The sequence below is a fragment of the Hippopotamus amphibius genome, chromosome 1 (assembly GCF_030028045.1).
Source record: "Hippopotamus amphibius kiboko isolate mHipAmp2 chromosome 1, mHipAmp2.hap2, whole genome shotgun sequence".
In the NCBI taxonomy this organism is placed as follows: Eukaryota; Metazoa; Chordata; class Mammalia; order Artiodactyla; family Hippopotamidae; genus Hippopotamus; species Hippopotamus amphibius.
Genome location: NC_080186.1, coordinates 122,281,916 through 122,304,822, shown reverse-complemented (window position 1 = coordinate 122,304,822; position 22,907 = coordinate 122,281,916). Strand labels below are relative to the sequence as shown.

The following is a 22,907-nucleotide window of genomic DNA, read 5'->3' as shown; positions in this document are numbered from 1 at the left end:
AACTGAGACAATCATGAACTATAGAAACCAATTAGGAAGGGTTGAATTTTGAGTACTTCTCTCCTATGTCTCAATAGAATTCATTTAATTGTAAATTGATATAATTTAATTTTTAATAACGGCTGCATTTAACAACTGGCTTGCAAAACTTAGGCAGACCATGTCCCTGGGCAGGCAGAAGGCTGTGTACACGAATATGGCTTCAAGAGAGGGAATCTTAAGTTGTCTTGATTTTCCTCTGTTTTTCCAGAGAGACACAGACAGCACCAAGTCAGTTGTCTTTATTCCACTTCCTAGTTTTGCCTTTTTGTGTCCCAGCCTTGCCGAAACTGAATTCTAATTCCTCTGGTCAATGAAAAATTGTTCAGATAATTTATATGCCCTTGGTAACCATCAGAAACCTAACTTGGCATCCACAGAGTTTCTGTGAATGGGTCTGCCAAGCCATCCAACCCTGGAAAATCTACTCACAGGACCTTTTGAGTCCTTCCTGACTCAATTCCTTCTCTGATCCTCTTGTCCAGGTTTTAGGAAGTCATTCGCTAGTCATCTTCTCTTAAGCCCCAGATTCTCAAGAGTGTGACGGGGTGGAATCCCAGTGATTTTTTTCTTCTGTGCTCCCAGTAGAATAACTATGCTTGCTGCCCCATTACCTTTCAATTACTCTAGGCCCAGTCACACTGTGTAACTTTGGGGAGGGATTAATTTTTTTTTTTCTTCCGTGGTTCAGTGGAAACAAAGGAGTTTTGAGAATTAAATTACCTAATCACAGCTTAGGCAGTGACCTGGCTGGAGGTTTAGCCCTGCCCCCTCTGCTTCCCAAGGGAACCTCAGGTGAGGCTTTGGAGTTTACACGCTTTGTGCATCCAGCCCACCTGGAGGAATCATGTCATTTATTCCTGGTTGTTTCCATTCAGTTCCTTGCAGTTAGGTTAGGAAGAACATGGTGAAGGGAAAGAGTGTTGAGAGAGGTGGAACCGTGCAGGCAGGGAATAGGTTGCTGCTTTGGAGAATCTGGAAAAGCATGGGCATGGTCACTGTGCCTGCCGCTGGGGAGCGGACAAGATAGCCTTCTGCCACCCTTCTGTGGCCATCGCCCTCAGCAGCCCTCCCGGGTGTATTTTATCTTATTTATGTTTCTAACTTTAAATTTAAATTTTTATTAATTTTTTTTCCTGGATATATTTTAGGACAGCAGGATGGGATGCTGTTAGGAAGGACACTGAAGCCCTTGACAAAGGCAGGACATTGAGCAGAGGAGGATGGGGTGAAGCTGTCGGGCTCATTTGTGTAGTGGCTGAGTTTCAGGTGACGGTAGACCCATGTTGGGTGTCTTGGGGAGAAAAGAAGTAAAAGAGGGAGGAAGAAAACTTGTAGTAAATATTTGTGGTTTAGTCATGCCCACATATACAAAGGAAAAGTCCTCAGTTTTGGATTCAGACAGACCTGGGTTCCTCGTTATTAATAAGCTCCCAAAGCCTCAATTTCTTCATCTGTCAAATGGAATAGTAATAGAATATTTTGTGTGACATGCTGTGCTTATTGCAGAGCCTGGTACATAGCAGGGGCTCTGCAAATGGTTGATTCCAAACCCGGAGTCCTCAATAAGTAATTTCATCTCCCAGAGGAGGGCAGGCCTGGAGGCAGAGATCCAACCACACAGGGGTGGGGGTGGGAGGTGGAGGCTGAAGCCGTGTGAGGTCCACAGGGAGGGTAATGAGCAAGGACAACGAAGCCTTGACGTTGAATTTGGGGATGGCTCACCCTCTGGGGGACGAGGCAGGCAGCCCAGGAAGCAGCAAGTAGAAAAGTAGGAGAAGCAGGCCTTGCCTCTGAATCCTGGAACCCACATGCAGGTGTTAATATTGATGACCGTCCTCCTTAGTAATACTGCTACTACTAATAACAGGAAGTACCTGAAACACGGGCTCGGCAGGCTCCAAGCCAGGCCTGGGGACGAGCTGCCGGAATGCTCAGGGCCACCTCCCTGGACCAAGGTGTGCACTCCATGTCCTTTCACACCTGCCTGCCTGCACTCCTGGGGCTCAGGCCCCGTCCACGGCCGCCTGGCCCCAGTGCCCACTGCAGCGTCGCCTGGATCACTGACCTGACAACCCCTCCAGCAGGGTCTCCGCACACCTCTCCCAAGGCTAAGGAGGGTCCTGCCCGGCTAAGGGCGCAGAGATTTTCTTCAGTGTTTTTGGGAGCATCAGTTCCACCTCAGAACTGAGCTCCTTTAGTGACTACAGGCCCCGCTTGCTGCCTGTCAGATCCCAGAGACACCCCCTGCTCAGGGTACCCCCCCTTCTCCTGCCTGGATGCCACCTGCAGCCTTGTGGTGCCTCCCCTTCCTGCCCTGACCAGCCTGAACTTGCTCATCTCTGCGGCTCCCCAAATGCTGCAATTCAGCTCCCAGCCCCGGCTCCAGCCCCAGCCCCAGCCCCCACCGGCATTCAGCCCGTTGATCAAGGCCGTTTTCCTTGTCTCTCTCTTTCTCCCTCTCTCCCCACCTCTTACATCCTGTTTCTCAGCCTGCATCAGTTTTGTAGAAAGGTGGCCTGGCCGTGTCCTGTTTCACCGTTGCAGTCTCTAGCCTGCTCCCAGAAGAGGGGAGGCAGTGTTTACTTTGCTATTTTTGCCCTGTCCTGGGAATGTCCTGTCATCCTCTCACATCCATCAGACTAGGCTTCCACGGAGGGCAGGGCTGTGTCACCTCTTTTCTCAACATCTACTCCCTTCAAGAGTTCAGAATCTTTCCATGAGCTGACCTTCCCTAAACTTAGTGTGGTGGATAAAGATTGGACTAAGGAATCCTCTCCTAACTTGGGGTGACACTAGCCAATGCCCGTGATGATGGACAAAGCCACACATATCCCCTCAGATCCTTCTCAAATGTGCATGTGAAAACTGTCCTCCCTGAAAGGGCCTGGCAGGCAACGAGCGGAGTCAGGCATTACCTGGGAAAGCTCCCTCGGATGCTCTAGGCCTCCTGGACCAGGGCAGTGGATGCGTCAGGCATGGCTCTACTGAACTGGTCAAGGTGCCCCTGTTCTTTTGACTAACAGGCTCCTTAGGAAGCTCTTTCCTGTACAGCGTGGAGGCTTTCCATTCGGTTTATGAGGGCCTGTGGAAATACCATCTTCTGATTACAGCCATTGAAAAACTGAGTGACAGGTTCTTGGGCAGGAGCCTGACCTGCTATGATAACATCGTCCCTGTGGGGAAATCAGATACCTTCCTTTCCATACGCATCAGCCTTTCCATACGCGTCAGCCTTTCCAGGAATGTAGCCCTCAGTTGGAGAAACCGAGGAGTGAGGATGGCAATCATCTCCCACCTGGCACCCCACCTTTCTATCTATCCCTCCACCTAAAATCGATATGTCCAAGGACCTCTGTTTCATCCTGAATGGCTGGGATTTTTCCTTGCTTGTCCCTTTGCCTGTGCTCCTGAGTGGATGAAGTTATATGGTTATATCACCCCAAATTTTCTCTAGTTGTTGAATACGTTGCACCCTGAAAGCTTTATATCAAATGTATACATTTGTCCATTTATCTTTATATCAAATCCAAACGTAGGGCCAACATATGCTTGAGCTCATTGTTTGACATTTAAATGTTAATAAAAAATGGTATACCCTAAATAAATAAATAAAATCAATATCCCTACAAAACCCGAATGAATGTACCCAGGTCAGGCCTCTCTCCCACATGGACTACTCCCTTACCTACTTCGATGTGTACAGACATCTCAAACTCAGCATGCTACAAACCCTGCCCCTGGTTCTCCCCAAAGCTGCTCCGCGCCACCGCCTTGTCTGTGGCAGTTTATGGCCACTCTCTCCTTCCTTAATACCTTTCTTTCTCTCCCCACTCTCCCCACAACATCCACTCTGTCAGGAAGTCCTGTTGGCTGTACCTTCTGTCGACCCAGAACCTGACCATCCTCTCCTCCACCACGGGTACCCGCCGGCTTCCCACCACCATCACCTCTCGCCTGGGTTACAGCAGCAGTGTCTCAGGGGACCTCCATGCTTCCTCTCTTGTCCACATACACTTTATTCTCGATGGAGAGGCTGGGGTGATACAGAATCTCCCAACTGGAGCCTTTTGGCTTCCTCGTGGAGGGGATGTCTGAAGCATGGTCACTTGTTTTCCACCTGTATGTCCCCGACTTCTGCATTAACTGCTTAGTTCCCGAGTATGTTTGGCAATGCACTTAGTGCGTGCCTGTGGTAGGACTGGGGTCTTAAACCCGACCCTTCCAAGACCTCCCAGCTTCCCTCGGGAGACCATTAATCCATTTGGAAAAATTAAAGAATGATGCACCTGACTGTTGATTCAGCTTCATACAAAGCTGGGAGAGGCGATGCTGTGAGATCCCTCGAGGGAAGCCTCCCGGGAGGAGGCGTGCCAAGGGCTGGGCTTTGAAAGTTTGACTGGAGAACGATGGATAAAGGAATATATTCTAGGGGAGGTAGGGGAGAAGTGCGTGAGCTTGTTTTGTTAGGGGACAAAGACTGGGCCTGTCTGTGATGGAGGGTGTGATTTGGGGCTGCTAATTGCTGAGTCATCTCCATCTTAAGGCCGCCCAGGGTGGGGTTGGGGGATAGGGAGGGGTGTGTGTGTGTCAGCTGGTATGCTCCCCACTAAGGGGTGGGGGTGAGCGTGAAGGGAGGTGTGTCCTCCTCTGCGCTCCAGACTGAGGACCCTTATTTCTTCCGCTGAAAAGGACCGTGGAGACTCATCCCTGTGTCACTTCAGCTTCCTCTCTGTCTTCCCTAGATGTCCATGACCCTCTTCTTCTCTTTAGCGTAAGGGACTCGGCTGACTCAGTCCTCCAGGAATGAGGCTGTGCTCTGATGGAGGCATTGGAGTTACGTTGGTCCCTGAGGCAAAGAGGCAACTTGGTGATGGGATGTTTGTGTGTCCTTCAAACTGGGTGCTCGGACAGCCTCACAGGAGACTGTGTGTCAGAGGGGAGGATGTTCCTTGTGGTCAGCGATGGCCAGATGACCACAGCTTCAAGGGCCGGGACACAGCAGACCACTAGTACGCTCCTCTGTGGCCTAAAAACACCCCATCCCAAGGCCCTGACTCATGCTGCCTGCAACTCCCTGCCTTGCCCTCTGCTCCTCTAGGTACCCATTGGCCCTGGGGAAGAATCAGGAACGTTCCCAGTCCAGAGCCCGGAGGAGTCAGATACGCTCTGCTTTAGCCCTGCTCCAGCCCTGTGGCCGGGAGCCCCCTGCTGGTAGGCATGGCCTTCGCCCCAGGAAGCTGCATACTCCCTAGGGTTCAGGCAAGGCACCGCTGTGGACTCCCCTTTCCCCAGCCAGCCTGACCCTGGGGCGGCTCCTCTTGACGTCCCCCCGCCCCTCATGAAAGGATGCCTCAGAGAGAGGCCCAGGGCCTCTGACCTGGCTGCTGAGACTTGTCTCTGCAGGACAACCGTGGTGTCTGACGGTGACGCCTTTGGAGTGACTGATGTGCTGGTCTTCTCTGTCTGACCGTGACACTGCCTCTGCTTGGAAAGGCTCTCCTGAGACAGCAGCAGGGCTCCACCTGGACACTCTAGGCAGGCATCTGAGTGCTGTGGCGGTGGATTCAGAGAGTGTTGGGGGTCACGGGTGGCCCCTCATGGCCAGCGAGGCAGCTTCGGGGCACCCCACCATTATCAGCTTCGGGTCCTGAGTGTTTCGGGGCTTTCTGGGGTGAATAGGCAGGAATCAGGCCAGGTCGGGGAGAAAATGACCAGGACAGCGTCTGCTGGGGCAGTTTGCCCTGAGAATGCCGTGGGCGGCCCTCTCTGGCGCAGATGGCTTGCAGCCCTTCCAACTTCAGGTTCGTGTTGGGGGGTCTAGAATGTAATTCCAGATCTGAATGTAAAAACTTACTGGTTAGAGGTGTGAAACAGCTGTCCTGGTGGGGAGTGGAGCGGGGCAGAGGGATCAATGGCTTCTCTTCCTTAAGTCGATTTACATTTAAATTATTACTTTGCATTTTGTGAAACTGTCTATATTTAAGCATTTTTTAAAGATTTAGTTTATCATTTATTTATTTGTTTGTTTATTTATTTATTTATTTAATTTTTGGCTGGGTTGGGTCTTCATTGCTGCACGCAGGCTGTCTCTAGTTGTGGCGAGCAGGGGCTACTTCGTTGAGGTGAGTGGGTCTCTCATTGCGGTGGCTTCTCTTGTTGTGTAGCACAGTCTCTAGGTGCACAGGCTTCAGTAGTTGTGGCTCACGGGCTCTAGAGCTCAAGCTCAGCAGTTGCAGCCCATGGGCTTAGTTGCTCTGTGGCACGTGGGATCTTCCCGGCCCAGGGATCGAACCCGTGTCCCCTGCATTGGCAGGCGGATTCTTAACCACTGCGCCACCAGGGAAGCCCTGAGCATTTTTTTAACTTAAAAAAATGATCATTTTCATATGATTCCACCCAATACATTTGTTCAGCCTCCAAATGTCCTTTTAAAGTCCTATCTCCCGGTAGTTAAGCACCAATTAACTTTTAACTTCATCCTAAAACTTGCCCTTCTTTCTGTATTTCCAGTTTTGGTAAGTGGCGTTTCCATCTGCCTAGTTACTCAGGTCAGACACCCCAGTGTCATTCCTGACCCCCCCTGGATCCCCTTCCTCATAACCAAAGTCCTGTGTATTCTAATTCCTGGTATTTCTCAAATCCATCCACCTCTCCACCCACCCCTGCTCTCACGTGCCTCAATTCAAAGCTGTCATGGCCTTCCTGCTTTCACACTCTCCCCACTTGATCCATTCTCCACACAGTCCCCAGAGTGAGCTTTTAAAAATGCAAGTCTGATCGTGTCATTTCCCTCCTTAAAATTCTTAAGTGGCCTCCTTTTACATTTAGAACTAAATTTTAAATCTTACCATGCCCTACCAAACCCTGCACCATCTGATTTCTGCCATGTTCTCTTCCCAGAGTCCCACTTGCTTGTTACCCTCTGGCCATGGGGACCTTCCTTCAGATGTTTGTACGTGCCAGGGTCTTTCCCGAAGGCCTTCCTGGCATGCTCACCCTCAGCGTGGCAGGCCTCCCTACTTTGCTCTACTAACTACAGTCCCTGCTGGTCTCAGTGCGAACAAGCCTCCTCAGAGGGGCCCTTAGGGTTGCCCTGCACCAGCTATATTCTGCTCTCTTATTATTCCTGCTAGCAATGTCCAGTTCTTTTCCTCTCTAGAGCTTAGCACGATTTTAGTTAAATATTTGTGTGTATTTGTTTCATGTTTCTCTCTCCCAGCTAGATTGCAAGCTTCCTGGGTGCAGAGCCCCGTCTGCCCTACTCACGACTGTATTCCCAGTGTCTCAGGTGCACGGCAGCTGCCTGCAGGAGACATGCTGCGTGATGAACGCTGGAGACGCATGGCTCAGTCCTGCAGGAAATTGGCGGCCGATTTGATTTCAGGACAGTTTGATTCTGGGCTGCAGTGTGAGCTGGGGGCTTGCTCTTCATCATGAGGCAGCAGGTCTCAGGTTCAGGTGGTGGATGGGAATTATGACAGAAAAAAGTCCAGGGAGAGGGGTCTCCATATTCAGGCCCACCCTTAACTTTGGTAGTGATAAATCAGGCTAACAAATTGGTACATAAAACATGTCCTGTCTTCCTACTTAGACACATATACCTTCAAAATAGCCCAGAAGGATAGATTTGGATTCCGAAATCTTGGACTATTGGGGTTTCATACCAGAACTTGGTAGCATAGGAGGAACTGGCCCTTGGCCCCAGAAGCAAGGCCAGCTCAATCTTTTGTTGGGAGTTTTAATCTTCAGTGAGTAACATGGGAACCAAAAACAGAGAAGATTTATCCCACGGTGGCCCCTAAGGAGACTGTCCTGAGGCGTGCATTCCCCAAGCCCTCCTTGGCTTTATCCTTTCCAAAGGCCTGGTTGGTCAGGGTTTTCTTTGGTTCTCTAAATGCCACAGACTGAATGTTTGTGTTACCCCCCAAATTCATATGCTGAAACCTAATCCCCAACCTGATGGTGTTTGGAGGTGAGATCTTTGGGAGGTGATTAGTTCCTCAGGAATAGAATTAGTGCCCCTACAAACAGACCTCAGACAGCTCCCTCGCCCCTTTCGCCATGTGAGGACACAGCAAGAAGACAGCTGTCTAAGAACCAGGAAGTCTGGCTCTCACCTGACACCAAACCTGCTGGTGCCATAATCTTGGACTTCCCAGCCTCCAGAAATATAAGAAATCAATTTCTGGTGTTTATAAGCCACCTAGACTATCACATTCGTTTACAGCAGCTTAAACTGAGCTACCCACAACTTTCTAATAAATTTTTTCTCCCGCCCTAGTTAGAACCAGTGTTGGTTTCTGTTGTTTGCATCCAAAGATAGTTTCCCATTGTTCTTAAGTATTTTGAAGACTGTGATTTTTAAATGGCTATATGGATTATATTCTCTTTTTTGGGTGATATCCTGTTGTTTGGTGCTTTCCTGTTAATAGCACTACTACTTTCGAGCCATCTCTCCTTTTCTTCAGTTCTGCTACATTCCCCGAGCACGTATTCAGCCAAACGGCAGAGGCAAGCAAGCTCGAGTAGGTCTTCTTTATAGGAAGCACGGCTTGTTTCTGACACCCTAGTGGAATCTTTTCATTGGCCCAGTTTGTTCCACTGTCTAGTCATTTGCCCTTTCATGTATAATCCATTCTGAATGTTGGAAGGATCCTGTAAATTGTCTAGGGCGGGAATGGCATCTTGGCTTCCAGCTTCAATTAATTGGTCAGAGTTACTTGAGCGTTGTGGACTCAGCGGGAAAAGTGTGTCATGATTAATTCTCCACGTTTGGCATGGTCATGGAAGACGGAAGTCTGGACATATGTACCACATATTCGTCATTCCTGATCTCATGCAGCCTCCCACCTATTCTGAAAAAAAAATGTCTCTGGTCTATAATCGTGCTCTGAGTTGGTTTCTGATTGAGCACATTCATTGGAACAGCTCACTTCATGTTTGGATGTCTCCATTTGTTTCTAAGTTCTTCCCTGGGAGTATGGGGCAGAGGAAGGGGCTGGGTTGATTTTAGATATCCTAAAGCTAATTCTGATTGACTGCCACTGACTACTTATGTGATTGTAGGGAGTAACAATCTCTTCGGGCCTTGGTTTTCCACCTGAGAAGTGAAAAACTTGAACTGAGTAACCACTAAGTTTCCTTCTAGCTTTAAGATCCTGTTATTCATCAAGATGTGGTATTTGCCTTGCAGAGACATGTTCCATTGGCCTCACTTACACAATCGGGCTTACGTGACGGCCCTTCAAATACTGGAGGACCTATGGCCTTCTGAGTTTTTCTTTCTAGGCTAAACACGACCAGTTTCTTTAATCATGTCTCATATGATGAGATTTCTGGACTTGTCACCATTCTGGCCATTCTTTTCTGGACACTTGAGTTTTCCAGTGTGTCCCTGGAAGTGTGGCTCCTAGAACCGGACCTGGGTTGGTCGTGAGGGGCGGGGGGAGAGGGGGGTATCCCCACTGCTTACCCACGTGCTCCGCCTGCCTCTCCTGGCCGACAGGACCCAGGCTGACCCGTGCATAGCCCGCTAAAACTTTCCTGAATCTAGGGATATATCGTATATGTTAGAGGCCTCCCTTCAAGCTGCATGCGGAACAGGTGCGGGAGCCATGGCGTCAGATCTGGAAGGAGATGGTGCTTCCCCCCAAGACCAGTATGTGACCAAGCACTGATGAACTGAGCAGGTGCTACTTCTTGATAAACATGGAAGGAAGGTTTGCCAGAGATGTCGTTAATGTTTGCAGCAGTTGTTTCTTTTCATTTATTAAATTTTTTACATTGAAATATAGTTGATTTACAATATTATATTAGTTTCAAATGCACCAGATGGTAATTCAATATTTTATAGATTATGCTCCATTTAAAATTATTCTAAAATAGTAGCTATAATTCCTTGTGCTGTACAATATATCCTCATAGCTTATTTATTTTATACATCATAGTTTGCACTTTTTTCAAAATTTATTTATTTATTTATTTTTTGGCTGTGTTGGGTCTTTGTTGCTGCACGTGAGCTTTTTCTAGCTGGGACGGGGGCTACTCTTCACTGCAGCGCACAGGCTCCTCATTGCCGTGGCTTCTCTTGTTGCGGAGCACGGGCTCTAGGCACATGGGCTTCAGTAGTCGCAGCACACGGGCCCAGTAGTTGTGGCTCATGGGCTTAGTTGCTCTGTGGCACGTGGGGTCTTCCCAGGCCAGGGATCAAACCCGTGTTCCCTGCACTGGCAGTGGATTCTTAACTACTGCGCCACCAGAGAAGTCCATAGTTTATACTTCTTAATCCCTTACCTCTGTGTTGCCCCTCCCTCCTTCCCTCTCCACAATGTTTTTTTTTTTTTTTTTTTTTTTTTAAATGAGGCACTGGTGAGAAAATGTGTCTCTAAGCCTTCTCTTTTGTGATACCTGCCTTCCCCCGCCCCGCCCCTTTCTCTCTGACATCACTACCCATGACCCCTTTGCTCTAGCAGCTCTTGTATTTACACAAAAGGACAGGTACAAAGGCTTTTGTTCGAGGGAGATATAATGAAAACAAGGAAAAGCAAATGCAGATTTGGAGTGGATTCTGGTCTGACCATGAGCCTACTGGAGATCATGGTGCCAAGGTCGTCACGGGAGCAATCTGACACTCAGACAGAAGGGGATGCTCCTGGCTTCCCTAACCCCAGGGACTGGGTGTTCTGGAGACCACAAGGTTCCAAGTGCTGTGGCCCCAGGCCATCACAACGGCCCTTCCCTTTCCATCTCCACCCCACTTTGTTCCTTTGTTTTGACCCAGTTGCCCTGGCCTCTGCCCCACTCTTCCTAAACCCCCACCGTGCTCCCACTTCAGGGCCTTTGCATCTTTGCTTGCTGGGATGTTCCTTGTTCAGCCACTGCATGTCACTCCATGGCATTGGGCTTCTGTTCAAATGCCACCGTGTCAGGGCTGTTCTCTGATACCGTTCTCCCCAACACACCGTTCTCTTGCTGTTTACCCTGCCTTAGCTTTCTTCACAGAACCTATCCACATGTGACACGTGCTTACTTGCTTGTTTGTATTACCTAGAATGTAAACTCCGTGAAGGAAGGACATTGCTTTACTCACTGCTGATTCACCAGTGCCTTGAAGTGTACCCAGCACCTGCTGCACCCTCAGTCAATATTTATTCTTGGGTGACTTTTAAAACATCAACCCCAACGCTTATCAACACAAACGCTCTTCTCACAGAAGTGCTTTGAGGTTTTCAGTGGCTGATTAATCAGTTCACTAGTGGACAAGTGAGTCACTGGGGATGGGAACCTCAGTTGATTCGAGCAGTGTGGATCTGTTCAAAAAGCCCTGGTAAACCACACAACAAAACCATCACCTGCATGAAATGACAAAGGGTTACTGTGTGAAGGAGAACTGTGGGTCCCACCTCACCCAGAACTTCTCTGATCTGAGGTGGGGCCCTGGAGATGAAGGGAAGAGAGAAGGGGAGCATGGTGTGTGTGTGTGTGTGTGTTTCCCACATACAACCACCACGGCTCATTGCTAGACCCTGGACTTTCTCTTTCACATCACAATTAGAGTCTGAGGTCAGTTTTGCATGATTCATTGACCAGGCATGGGGAATGCCCCTGGTGGCAGGTAGCGGCAGCACCAGCTGCCGTGGCCATGTGCGCTGTTCAGGTGAACTTGGAAGAAGGTGATGGGGGAGAAGCGGATGCAGGAAAGGCATGAGGGCTAGGAGAAGCCAGGTGGCCAGCAGGGGACCTCCAAGCAGAGCCAGTAGGCAGGGAAATTCCAGGACTAGTCACGTGGAGGAGTGGCCACGTGATTCTGGAGGCCAGTTGAGCTGACCATTTGTCCAAGGTGAAGTGACAGCCCAGGAAGCGGGGAGAGGAGGGAAGCCCCTTGCAAGGGGTTGACATCCTGGGTGGAGGGATTGACCCCGCCCTGGGAAAACACTTCTAAACCTGCCCCTGTTTCTTCAATGCCCTCTTCCTCTAACATCAAGGCTTGAGTGAGGTCCCAGAAAAAAATCCAGTTACACCTGGGAGGGAATAATTCTGAACCCTACCATCTGCTAATTCCTAAGTGTAACTTTAGTTCATGGTCCCCCTACCCCCCAGAGCAATCTGACACTCAGACAGAAGAGGGCTTCTCCCGAGGCCTCCCTCCTTGGCTTGCAGAGGGCTTCCTTCCCTCTGTGTCCTTCCAGGCCTTTTCTCTCTGTATGTGTGCATTCCTGGTGTCTCTACCTCTTCTTACAAGGATGCCAGTCATATCAGATTAGGGCCATCTCAATGACCTCATTTAACCTTAATTACATTTTTAAAGGCCTTATCTCTATACACAGTCATATTCTGAGATACTGGGGGTTAGGATTTCAACATGTGAACTTAAAGGGGACAAATTCAGTCCACAGCAATACTTCATGAACAGTGGTGGGGAAGCGAGTGCCCTGGACAATCAACCTCTGGGTCCTGGAGAGCTTCCAGTGTCCTTGAGGGGGTGTCCTGCTAGGTCCATGTTGCCCAGAGCAGAGCCAGGACACGCAATGATGGGAGAGAGAAGGGGGAGGCTGTGGAAGGTTGTGAAGGTGTTTCCTGTCCTCCCAGTGTGACGGCTGCCCAGGCTGCTCCTGGGAGGTGGTACAGGAGTCTCCTGGGAGGTACGAGGTCCATGGTGGTTCCCAGGTACCAGCTACATCCCAGAGCATCATGTGACTGGAGTGGGTTTCCTCGGGGTCCAGGCATCGCTCAGGGCAGACCCTACACAAGGGGGTGCTCTGTCTCTGGAGCCACGTCGTCCGCACAGACATCCTTCTTGCTTTTCCCTGACAAGGAGATCAGAATGAAGGTTACCCCTCCGATGTTTGTACCCAAGGCCTCTGAATCCTCACTATCCTGGGCCAAGATTGCCTCAGGCAAGGTATATCTCTCCTGGGTTTCTAAGACCCTGGAAAAGGAGATGCTTCAAGAACAGGAAGTTCTTCCTAATGTCTAGCCTTATGCTGCAACTACGTTAAAACTTCTATGTAGCTGTAGAAGGTATAGAAACTTAGAGCTGGGTTGGACCCAATTAAATGACTAGACAGAAGCCACGTGGCCAGCCTCCAGATGCCCTGGGTTGAGCCTTTACACTATCCCAGGTAGTTGGATTCTCTCTGTCCGTCTCAGTGGCCAAAGTTGCTCTTTTCTGAGCCTTGAAAACATTAGGTGAAGTGAAAGAAGTCAGTCACAAAGGACCACGCAGTGCATGATTCCATTTCCATGAAATGTCCAGAATAGAGAGTCTAGAGACAGAAAGCAGATGAGTGGTTGCCTGGGGCTGGAAGGGAAAGGGGGACCAGGGAGTGATGGCTAAGGGAATTATTGGGAATTTCTTCTTGGGGTAATGAGAATGTTCTCAAATTGAGTGTTGCGATGGATACATGACTCTGTGACTGTAATAAAAGCCATTGAGTTTTACACGTTAAATGCATGAATTATATGGTATGTGAATTATAGTCCAATAAAGCTGTTAAAACAAAAAGCTGCTCTTTTCCTGGCTACCACCTTCTTACCACAAATCCTGGGGGCTGTCTGGGGCAAAGGGCCAGGTCAGACCCCCTCAGGAGCAGACAGGGCCCTTAGGTGGAGTGTGACCCCAGCTGCTCCCTTCTTCCTCCCTTGGCTGTGGAAAGAATATACAGGAGCTAGCCAGCTAGACAGGCCAGGTGCATGCTCAGTGGCTGGGCCAAGACTCTTGCCTTTTAGGACACATCCACTGAGGTTTTACGCCTCCTTCTTGCTGACCCACTTTCTCCACCCCGGGACCATCCCAGACAGCCTAGGATGGACGTGTCCACAAGGCCTGGGTCAGCTGGGGTAGTTCTTTCAGGGGCAGTACATCCCGGGGCTGAAAGTAGACCTCAGAACCTAGAGTGTCCCCTTCCCTCTGGTCCTGTGGAAGGAGGTCCTATCAGGCTCCGGCCACAGAGGTGCTTCTCTCAGGGAGCACTGGTTGGCAAGGATGGTTGCCAAGAAGGGGTTGGGATTGATCCAGACTTTCACCCAACACACCTTTATTGATACCAGCTGTGTTCCAGGAACCCTTGTTTGGGTGCCCAGCGGTGACCCAGCCTTTGTCTTCCGAGGGCTGAGAACTCTGTGGGAGTGTGAGATCAGAAAATGCTGTGACTGGGGTGAGCACTGGAGAGTCAGGGCAGGACACAAACCCAGCCTGGGAGCGGGGGAGAAGGTCGGGAAGGCTTCTTGGAGGAGGCACACCTTGAAGATGGTGGAGGTGGCAGCCAAATGAGGAAGACGGGTTGGGAGGGGAATCATGGAAAACGTGTTCCAGACAGACAGAGTAGACTGTGCAAATGCCTGCAGAGGTCCATAAGAGAGAAGCTCATTTGAAAAATTGCTGAAGGAACTTCAAGCAGTTCAGTCTGACTGGAGTCCAGAATATTAGATGGAGAGGGCCAAGAGATGATGTGGGAGAGGTAAACAGGGCAGAACACGTGAAGCCTAAATAGGAGGAGGTCCAAACTCTGCCCTCCCCTCCAGTAGACCCACCTCTCCCACCCGTCCCCGGCCCCTGCAGCATGCCTACCTGAGCAGGGGCCCCAGTGCCAGGCAGAGAGACCAGCCAGGATCAGGAGCAGCAAGACAGGCACCACTACCAGCAGCACATCTTTGTAGGAGGCTCTCCCTGGAGCTGGACATGGAGGGGGCGGGGTCACGGGGGACTGGCTGCTTCACGACCCCTCAACCACCCATCCCCAGCCGTTGGCATACCTGCCTGGCGATGGCAGCTCTCCCAGGGGGTGACTGTGGCCAAGTCCCAGCTGACAGGGTTTGAGACAATGCAGGAATAGGCCACGCCTTTGTCGCCTGGTCCCAGTGACACGCTCAGCACCTGTCCGTCCGTGAAGAGGCCACCTGGCTCGATACCAAGGTCAACGGTTCCCTCCCGTCGCCAGCTATAGGTTATGTCGCTGATGTTGGGAGCCCAACAGGACAGGAACACCTGGCAGGTCTTGGGGGGCTGAGCATCTCCTGATACAGCAATGAACACTTGTACCACGGGCCTGGGCACTGCATCTGGGCAAGAACAGCAGAGCCGGTGTGGGTTACAGGGATGCTGAGCAAGGCCCACAGCTCCAGCTCTGGGATCCATGCAGTGCTAGATGCCATCTCTGACTTGGCCACTCTGGCTCCAAAGACTTGTCAGCCTCCCATTGCCCACAGGACAGAAGCTGAATTCCTAAGTCTGGTATTCCAAATCCTCCACTAAATGGCTGATGTCCACCTCTCCAGCTGTCCCTCTGGTGGATCCTCCCCACCTACCCTAATTAATTTCCCGTTTTCCCAAACATGCCATGATCTTCTTCACATCTTTCATATGGCTCAGCTGTACACATATGCCTTTCTCTTCTCATCCTCCTAGAAAACTCCTATGCATCCTTCAAGACCCAGCTTGGACACACTGCTTACCGCTCTGATTATGAAGCCTTCCCTGATATTCCCAGGTATGGCTCTGAGCCCCTGAGAACTCTGTGTATCCCCTGTCATCGCGTTTCCCTGATACATGATACATTAGTCAGAGAGACAATAAATGTTTATTAAGGTATGCATGAAAACAAACACATTCCTGGACTTTTGGAGCTTTTGGAGTTTGGTGAGGAAGACATACTAACAAGTGATTATGAGTAGCTAAGAAAATTATTACAAGGGTGCAAAATTCTGTGAAGGCGCAGACCCAGCCGGTAGGGGCTCTGCCTTGTAATCTCCATAACCCTCGCTCTCAAGGTGCTCAGCTACCCGGGTTGTTGGACCAGTTGGAGTCCTGGTGTCCCAAGCCATGGCCACCCTGTTCTATATCGGTTGATGAGTAGATCATGAGTCTCGTGGCAATGGGGGCCAGTGGGAGAGCGTTCTGGAGACAACGGGAGGGCTCAGTCTCTGACAGCATTCCAAAGTCAAGCGGAGTAAAACCTCGTGAATGCCAGCTCAGTCTGGTGGGATTTGTGATATAAAAAAAGGAAAGACTTGCTGGGGGCACTAATAATATAAACAAAGATTACGGGGTGGGGGATATTTACACTACTTAAGAGGACAGGCTGCATCCAAACACGATCAGGCACAGCAGAAACACCCATCGACATTTCTGGTAACTGATCTGCTAATTCAAATCATTCTCAGCTATTGTCAAAGCAGAGCTCCTAAGGACGGCTGCTTGGCAGCTTTGTGCAATTAGTTCTAATCACGCTATGTATTTGGAAGCAATAAAACAGCAATTTCCTTAAAATCTGTAATTCAGATGCTGAGAACAAGGCATTTTAGAGCTTAGCGGTGTGGGTGCTGCGTGTATTATCACATCCAACGTCCTCATTTCACATGTGCGGCGGCTGAGACTCAGAACCGGGGGCGGGGGAGGCTCCCTGGCTGCCTGGTTGTGAAGGCTGTTCACTGCGCAAAGGCGTTGGGCTCAGGGGGTAACAGGTGGGGTGTGTGTGTGTGCGCTAAATTCCAGCCAGCATTCTGCTTGCCGAGACATGCAACCTGAGTCAGGGCTTTGTGCATCCAAAAGGACCCACGTTGCATTGCACCTGGCAGCCCCCGTGGCCCACCCAGGTGATGAGCCAGTTACCGCCCTCTAGGTGTGTGTGGGGGTCTCCTCCTTCCCAGTTTGCTACTGCCTTTCTCTCCCTCCGTGTCCCCTCTGCCCAGACATCACCCTATTCGCCATTCTTAAATTTGGACCTTTTCCTTCCCCTTATTCTATCCAAATTTCTGAGGTTTTACTGAACTAGGGGTCACTGACATATCTTTTCTAAGGCACTAGGTAGATGAATAGAAGCTCAGAGGCCATTTTATCTTGACCAGCAGAAATATGGTGGCAGTGGTAGAGGTGGAGGTGGTGGAGGCGGTTGTCATGGAGGTGGAGGTGGTGATGGTGGTGCAGATGATGGTGGGGCGGGTGGAGGTGGAGGTGGTGATGGTGGTGCAGGTGCTGGTGGGGGGGTGGAGGTGGTGATGGTGGTGCAGGTGATGGTGGGGAGGGGGTGGAAGTGGAGGTGATGATGGTGGAGGGGTGGAGGTGGTGATGGTGATGCAGGTGATGGTGGGGGGGTGGAGGTAGAGGTGGTGATGGTGGTGCAGGTGATGGTGGGGGGGTGGAGGTGGAGGTGGTGATGGTGGTGCAGGTGATGGTGGGGCGGGTGGAGGTGGTGATGGTGGTGATGGTGGTGCAAGTGATGGTGGGGGGGTGGAGGTGGAGGTGGTGATGGTGGGGGGGTGGAGGTGGAGGTGGTGATGGTGGGGGGGGTGGAGGTGGAGGTGGTGATGGTGGAGGGGTGGAGGTGGATGTGGTGATGGTGGTGCAGGTGATGGTGGGAGAGGTGAAGGTGGGGGGCGTGATGGTGGGGGGGGGAGGTGGGGGGGTGGAGGTGGTGATGGAGGGGGTGGAGGTGGTTGTGGGGGTGGTTGTGACAGAAATAGAGGTGAATTGCTGGAAAGAAAGACCTGTCCAGCCCCCAGTGAATGCAGTCACCCCAGCCGAGATGCTGAGAGCAGCTTTGTGGATGACCCTAGCAACCCGACGTAGATCAGAGGACCCGCTCAGCTGAGCTCTGCCAACTGAGTCGTGAGAAAAAAAAATAGTTGTTGTTTTTAACCAGTAAGTTTGGGGATGGTTTATTTTGCCACAACAAATAAGAGTGAACCCATGAAAGACATAAATTTAAAATCTCTCAATACGTCTAAAAGAGCTCTTTAAAGAAATATGAAACAAAAATTCTATACTTTAATTACAACTGAACTTTTAAATTAAAAACAGCGTATCATAGTTTAATTGCAATATTTATGTTTCTTTTTGGTGGTGCACAAAATAACGGCACGTCTTATAACCTGATGTCTTAGAACTGATGCCATGTAGGGCAGCCTCTATCCTAGATGCCTTCTCAAATGCTACTGATTTTACCTTTATTGGCATTTACATGGTAATATTACTATGCTGGTTTTACAAGTGAGTGAGGTCAATGTCAGAGAGCATTGGTGTCCAAGGCCACTGAGATAAGAAAAGTCGGGGCGGGAGTTCAGACCGGGACAGCAGGGTGGCAAAGCCTGCCTGCCCCAGCCAGAAGCTCCCCTGAGAGAATCCGAGGAGTTTTCTTACCTGCGGCTGGGGGGAGCAGCTGTTCCCTGAATCAGCCATGAGGTCAGAGGCCAGAGGCCTCTAGAACCCAGTTCTCCCCAGTTCCCAGGGTCCAGGAATGCCTTTCTGGAGCTTTGTGAGAGGAGGTGGGCAGAGAGCCCGGGTCGGGCGCACTCACCATACACCTTGAGCTGCAGGGTCTGGGTCCGGGCCCGGCCTTCCTTGTCTACCAGCAGCACGGAGAAGTTGCCGCTGTCTCCAGGCTGCAGTGGCCGCAGCTCCAGGCTGAGGTTGCTGTGCAACTGGGCTCGGCCCAGGAAGCGGGAGTGGTACAGTGTCTCCAGAGAGCCCCGGAAAAACGTGGCCAGGAGCTCCTCCGAAGGCCAGAGCGATCTCCAGATGGCGTCTCGGACTTGGAAGTTGGGAGGGCGCTCTGCCACCAGCAGCACGGAGCCCCCGACCTGGCCCTGAACTTGGGCGCCGGTGACAACCACGGGAAGTAGAGCTGAAAGGAGAGAACCCATCACTCTGCCTGCCCCAAACCTCCTCACCTCTCTCCTGCATGCGGCTGAGCTGCTATGGAGCCAGTGAGGGCCCTTCTGCCCACACTCCGTCCACCCACGCTGAGGGTGCACCGCACCGGGGACTGGGAGTAAGCCAGCGATGAGGGAATCTGGCCCCTGTGCCCACGGAGCTCAGACTCTTAAGAAGGCAGTTTACCACAATGGCAAAAAGGGGTGCCGTGGGAGAACATGAGTGGGGTGATAGGGTGACCTTGCCCGGCCTTGAGGGGCTCAGAGAAGAGAAGGTTAAGCCGAGACCTGAAAGAGGAATGGGAATCAGCCAGGCCAAGCAGGGGACGGCCTGGAGTGGAATGGGGACTTGTCAGAGGCTGCGCAGGCAGCACACACAAAGGCCCGGAGGGTGAGGGAGCTCGGTGCACCACGAGGAACTGAGAGTGGTTCTCTGCAGGGGGAGGGAGAAATTGCACTGCAGAGTCTGCGGGGGCCAGATCCTGCAGGGCCCCGAAAGCAACTTTGGAGTTTGGGCTTTATCCTTAGAGTGATGGGGGGCCTCGCGTAGGCTTTAAGTAAGAGAGTGACATGATTCAGAGTAAGGTTAGAAAGACAACTCCAGCAGAGGTGTGGGGGCTGCACAGGGGGTGGGGCTAGACTGAGGCTGCATCTCTTCACCTAAAGGAGGGTGATGGAAATGTGTACTGAGGAAGGGAGCAGCTGGGACGGGCAGAGCGGGAGGAACAGGGAGATCATGGTGTGTAGTCGGTGGGATCTGGTAGCAGGTTAGGTCTGGGGAGTGAGGGAGCGAGGAGTCAAGGATGGCTCCCAGGTCCTTGGGACCCACTGGGTGACATTCTCCGTCCAGAACAGGAGGAGACACAATGGGCGAGATGGCAAGAGGCGGTTTTGTTGGAAACATGTTGAGTTTGATGTGTGTGGGCGACACCTCTGCTGGATGTGCCCCTCTGACTCCTTTGCTGGCTAACTTCCGCGCATCCTCGAAGCCTCCTCGACCTCCCGCATCCACCACTGCAGGTGACAAACACTCTCTGTGTCCCCACAGTGGCCTGGAATCACCAAGACAAATGCTCCTCTCCCTCTACTGTTACTGCTTGTATTGAGTCCCATGAGACCATGAGTTCCTCTTTTCATGTTTGTTCTCCCCGTGCCCACCACCGTTTAGGAGAAGGATGTAGGAGAAGCTCAGCAGATTTCCTTAATGCGTGATGAAATTAGCTGAGGACTTCCCTTGCACCTGGCACAGTGGTGGCCATGGGGGTGCGGAGCAGAACAAGAGCAGATGAGGAACACACCCAAGTGCCGGGAGTTTAGTTAGGGAGCCGTGTTCCGGATGATCACTCAGCCAGCTGCTGGTAACTGCAGTCTCCCATCCATCTCCCTGCCCTGCCAGCCCCAGTCATCTCAGTCCTAACTGGGGATGGCTTCAGGGTTAATGCACAGTGGAGAGGTCACATACAGAGAGCATAGCACTGGATGTCAATCAAGACTCCTGTTCCATCCTCCCGGGGCTCTGCCACGAACGAGCTGTGCGATCTTCAGCGTGCTTCCTCCCTCTCTAGGCTCCTGTTGTCCCATCCGTAAAACAAGGAGGTGCATTCAATCAGTGGTACTCATCCCTTTCACTGTTCAGAAAAATTATTTTTGCCTCCCACATCCAAGGATTTGAAAGATTTGTGAACCAAATAGATTCCCTCTTTCTGGCAGGATTTCCATCACGTGTTTAGAAATGTTGAAATCGGCAGACTTTTGGAGCCAGGAACTTAGGTGGGGACACCAGACAAAGTCACCTCAAAGTCCCTATGAGTCTCTGACACAAACAAAAGTGTCTAAGTCTTTGCCACACCCCACGACTCCCATCCCCTGGCCCAGCACTGCTGGTCCTTGTCACGTTGACCACTTGTGAACCAAGGGAGGGAAGTCAGGCATAAGAAAGGTTGGGGGAGTGTCACCCAGTGTTAAAGAAATCTGATGTGTCTCTTCTGACATCACACTGCAATTGGCAACCCCAAGTCCACATGTGCTATATGAACTTGCTCTTGCCTCTCATCCCTCCTCAAGGTCCACTTCCACAGACCTGCAGGGAGGAGCCTCAGCTTTCCCACAGGCTGTTGGAAAGACATCCTCAGATTGTAAGAGCCCTGCCCTCCCCAGACCACATTTAGAATTTGCATGCGTTAACGCTGTCAGACCCCCACTTTCTCAGGAGCATCTCTTTCAAAACCAGTGGTACCACTAGCCTCAGTTTTAACCTCCTGGGGCCACAAACAGCTGTGTCTCATGGACACGGAGGCTCCTTGTGTGGCCATCCTTCTACCCAAGACCCTCCATCTCTTTGCCTCTGCCTAGCTTTCGAGGTTGCCCAAGAACTTGCTTCAGTCTCCCCTACCCCTCCTCAGCTCCTGGATTCTCATTTGGGATTGGGAGGGGGTCCTGCCCCGATGTCTGGAGAGGGGCCTTCAGCTCTGCGAGACCAGGCCCCCCGCCTGCCCCACTTACCTTCCCAGAGAAGCAGACGCCACAGGGACCACACGGCCATCCTTCGGAGAGGCGGGCACACTCCCTCGACAACCAAAATCCAGAACATCCCAGGTCAAGTGGACGCACGGAAGGAGCTGTGGTCCTTCTGGAAAGTCCCATGTTCAGAAGGAGGAATCTTGACTCAAAACAAGATGCCCCGAAAGTGAAAATATCCAGAGGAAAGTGGAAGTTGGCCTTGGGCCTAGCTGGACGCTTTCAGGAGCTGATTCTTGTAAGTCAGCCTCTTTCAAATGCCTATGGTTGGCCAGTGCAGACGGCACGCGCCTCTGCACAAGCCCACATCCTCCGCGTTGATTCCCGCCGGGCCTCCCCGCATCCCACTCTGTCTGGCTGCCCCTGCCTTTCCTGTCATAGCCACAGAGAGCCCTCTAAACTGCAATTCCCATCATGGCTTCTCTCCTGCTTAAAATTCTTCTGTAGCCTCCCACTCCCCTCAGGAGAGACTAAACTCTTGGCTTAGCATATAAGGCTCTCCTAAGTGCGACTCCAGCCTGCTTCTCCGGCCTTGGGTCCCATGCCTGTCCTGCTCTCCAGCCACGCCAAGCAGAACTATCTGTCTCAGAACTGCCAATGCCACGCTTCCATGTTGCACGTACTCCTCCACCAGGCACGCTGTTCCGTCCATCCTCCTGGGCTTGGCGTGGCTCTGCATGCTATGCAGCTGGCCGGCCTCCCGTTCAAGGCTTCCTGCCCACAAGGCGGCATGAGGAACCTTTCCTTCTGTGCGCCCCGGGCACGCCTGTTCTTGGGTCATAACTCTTAGCACATTGTCTCGTGACAGTTTTCTCATCTCCGCAGACTGTCTGTTGCCAAGATCTCATATTTGTTTCTGTGACCCCCCTCAGTGCTGGGCACATCATAGATGCTTCATGAACGCTTGTTAAATGAGGATGTGAATTCTAGAGATGGTTGCATGTTTTGCTTCCTGGAAGCTCTACAACTCTTCTCCGAGAGGATCTGATTATCGCCCTGTTAGAGATGGGGGAGTTTGAAAACCAGAGCGAGGTTAGCACCTTTCGGAGATCACAGAGAAGCAGGGCTACGAGCTGAGGTTCAGCCTTCGAAGTGTGGTCCATTTTGCCAGTCACCCCATCCTCAGTCTGTTTCTCTTCTCACTTCCGGTGACTTGGTTTCTTGATTCAGGAAAGGCTCTTCGAGAAGAGAAGGAAAATCCCCGAGCTTGCTGCGTGCGGCTTGTGGCGTCTAGTAGAGCTTCTGACCTGTCAGTCAAATTGGATGCCTGCTCTGGACCCAGCTGGGAACAAGGCAGATGTGGTGGCAGAGGAGGAGGACGGTTCCGGGATAGGGGTCCTGCCCTCCAGATACTCATCACCAAACTGTAGGAACAAGATATGCCTGGGAGGGGAAGGCCCACTGTGGACAGACACGGCTCTGTGCAAAAGAGCAGCACAGACAGTCCACGCTGCAGGAGGGCGTGGGAAGAGGTCTCTGTGGATGTGGGCAGGGGACGCTTCCTTAAAAGGTGGAATTTGAGCTGCATCTTGAAGATGGACATGACTTGAATAGGCTGAGAAAACAGGGAGGGCCAGAGGTTAGGGATGGGCCCTGCGTATGAGGGGAAAGCAGCGTGTAAGGCTTGGCGGCGGGGAGGTCCCAGGTGGGCTCCAGGGACAATGAAGGAGCAGAGAGAGGAATCCTTTAGGGCTGCCGTG

The 22,907-nt window shown here is 51.4% G+C and overlaps 1 protein-coding gene across 1 annotated transcript; it reads right to left on the bottom strand.

The window, feature by feature from the left end:
• Window positions 1-11,657: 11,657 nt before the first annotated feature.
• On the bottom strand, window positions 11,658-21,970 carry SLAMF8 (SLAM family member 8). Its single transcript, XM_057748038.1, has 5 exons — window positions 21,193-21,970; window positions 18,336-18,662; window positions 14,797-15,102; window positions 14,612-14,716; window positions 11,658-12,848 (listed from the first exon to the last, which is right to left on the bottom strand). The coding sequence occupies exons 1-5, from the start codon at window positions 21,278-21,280 to the stop codon at window positions 12,784-12,786; spliced, it is 891 nt and encodes a 296-aa protein (XP_057604021.1). The 5' UTR covers window positions 21,281-21,970; the 3' UTR covers window positions 11,658-12,783.
• Between the last annotated feature and the right edge of the window lie 937 nt (window positions 21,971-22,907).

Bases quoted from the DNA above. Each gene is read 5' to 3' on its own strand.
- SLAMF8 (XM_057748038.1), bottom strand. From the start codon at position 21,280: ATGTTCTGGATTTTGGTTGTCGAGGGAGTGTGCCCGCCTCTCCGAAGG. The intron at 14,717-14,796 runs GTATGCCAACGG...CTCCATGTCCAG, and splicing joins GAGCTGCCATCGCCAGGCAG to CTCCAGGGAGAGCCTCCTAC. The intron at 12,849-14,611 runs GTAGGCATGCTG...TCTCCTTGTCAG, and splicing joins GCACTGGGGCCCCTGCTCAG to GGAAAAGCAAGAAGGATGTC.